This window comes from Augochlora pura, unplaced genomic scaffold (assembly GCF_028453695.1).
Source record: "Augochlora pura isolate Apur16 unplaced genomic scaffold, APUR_v2.2.1 APUR_unplaced_4279, whole genome shotgun sequence".
NCBI classification, from domain to species: Eukaryota; Metazoa; Arthropoda; class Insecta; order Hymenoptera; family Halictidae; genus Augochlora; species Augochlora pura.
The window spans coordinates 1-1963 of NW_027584620.1; the positions used below are offsets into that span (position 1 = coordinate 1).

The 1963-nt window shown below is 44.1% G+C and overlaps 1 protein-coding gene across 1 annotated transcript; it reads right to left on the reverse strand.

Annotated features, from left to right (window-relative positions):
* Window positions 1-433: 433 nt before the first annotated feature.
* On the reverse strand, window positions 434-1864 carry LOC144477834 (uncharacterized; the record flags this gene model as incomplete). The annotated part of the gene is made up of 1 exon (XM_078195575.1): window positions 434-1864. A coding segment is annotated over one exon (1431 nt), but the record flags the coding sequence as incomplete, so codon positions are not given.
* Between the last annotated feature and the right edge of the window lie 99 nt (window positions 1865-1963).

Sequence of the window (1963 nt, forward strand, 5' to 3'; positions counted from 1 at the left end):
CTGGTTAAATCACTAACGAGCTCAAGATGGACGGCTTTTATGGCTAGGCATACAAATACTGCGACGTAAACCTTGACGCGACCTCGGTTTCTGAGTTTTCGTTCTTTTATAAAAAATGGTCCGCAATAGTCGACTCCCACGTTGGTAAAAGGACGCGATTCTGTTATTCTTGCTTGAGGTAAGTTGCCCATAATATAATTGACGGGTGGCGGATTGGCTCGACGACAGCGGATACATTTCTGGATGGTGTGCCATACTTGGCTTCGACCATCGATTGGCCAATACGTCCTTCTTAATGAATATAGGGTATGTTGGGTGCCCGCATGTAAAAGGTTCATGTGTTCGTTTAAGATGATACACGTTGAAACGTGCGATTTTGGCAGAATAATGGGATGTTTTTGTGCAAACGTCAAAGTTGAATTGTGCAACCGACCTCCTACTCTGATGATGCCGTCTTGATCGATAAACGGACTTAGTTTTGATAATTTGTTTTGGATTTTCTGACCCGCTTGATGCCTAAGAGCGCGTAACTCCTTTTCGAAATATTTGGCCTGTAATAGCTTGATTATGGTGATTTTCGCTTGCGCCAACTCGCTGACAGTGATACTTCCCCTTGCGATCGGACCCGGCTTCCACCGTCGGCATAGTGCAATGATCCGCACCAATTTTCCCCACGATGAATACCGTTCAAGGATACTCGTGTCAATTGATGTTGTTTTTGTAGCCAAGCAGGTAACTATTCTTTGCTCCGGATCGCCTATATATGGAGTTAGGTCCCAACTGGGCCAGAATGACTGCTCCTGTTGAAGCCACTGTGGTCCATGTTGCCAGATAGATGGTTGTAGGAATTCTTGAACCGCTTGGCCTCGCGATATCAAGTCGGCTGGATTATCAGCAGAGCTGACATGACGCCAGTCTGGGATGAGAGTGTTTGTCTGTATCTCGGAAACTCTATTCGCGACGAAGGTTTTAAGGGTGTGAGGTGACGAATTTAACCAATGTAAAACTATTGTAGAGTCGGTCCAGTAGATTGTCCGATCTATTGGTGTAGTCAGGGATTTCTTGACGGTGTTCATGAGTGATGTTAGTAATAGTGCTCCGCATAACTCAAGACGTGGAATGGACTGGCTTTTCAAGGGTGCGACTTTAGATTTGGCTGTTAATAACTCTACAAGCGTGCCACCGAGGCTATCACGTGACCGAACATATACGCAAGCGCCGTAGGCTCGTTCGCTTGCATCGCAAAACCCATGCAACTCTATATTTGATGCGGTATGAACGATGGTTTTCCTACTGAATACTATATTATTGAGCAGGGGTAATTCTGCGTAATACTGATTCCATTTTGTGTGTATTGACATGGGCAACGACTCATCCCAATCAATTTTCAATGTCCAAAGTTCCTGGAGGATCATTTTCGCGATAATGATGACTGGCCCTAAAAGGCCCAGAGGATCGTAAATTTTTGCGATTTCTGAACTGATGAAGCGTTTGGTGATACGATGTGTGTGGAGAATGGGTTTAACTGTATAGGTTATTGTATCGGTTGCTGAATTCCAGAATAATCCTAAAGTCTTGATTATAGATGATTCACCTAAGTGTAATTGTTGATTTATGTTTGATTCGGGTAGTCCGTCCAGTAAACGTCTATCGTTCGATGCCCATTCTCGAATGTTTAAACCTGCGGAGTCGAGTAATGATGTTAAGTCATTCCGCAATGACATGGCTTCGTGAATGGTAGAGGCTCCGGTTAGCAAATCGTCTACGTAAAAGTCCTTTTTTAATACGCTAGAGGCCTGGGTAAAACGATGACCTTCATCGTCAGCTAATTGCTGTAAACACCGTATAGCTAGGTACGGTGCTGCTGATAATCCAAAGGTAATCGTGTTCAACTGATAGGTTTTAAGGTGATTCTTGTCGTCCCGCCAGAGTATTTGTTGATATTTCCTATCTTCCGGACATA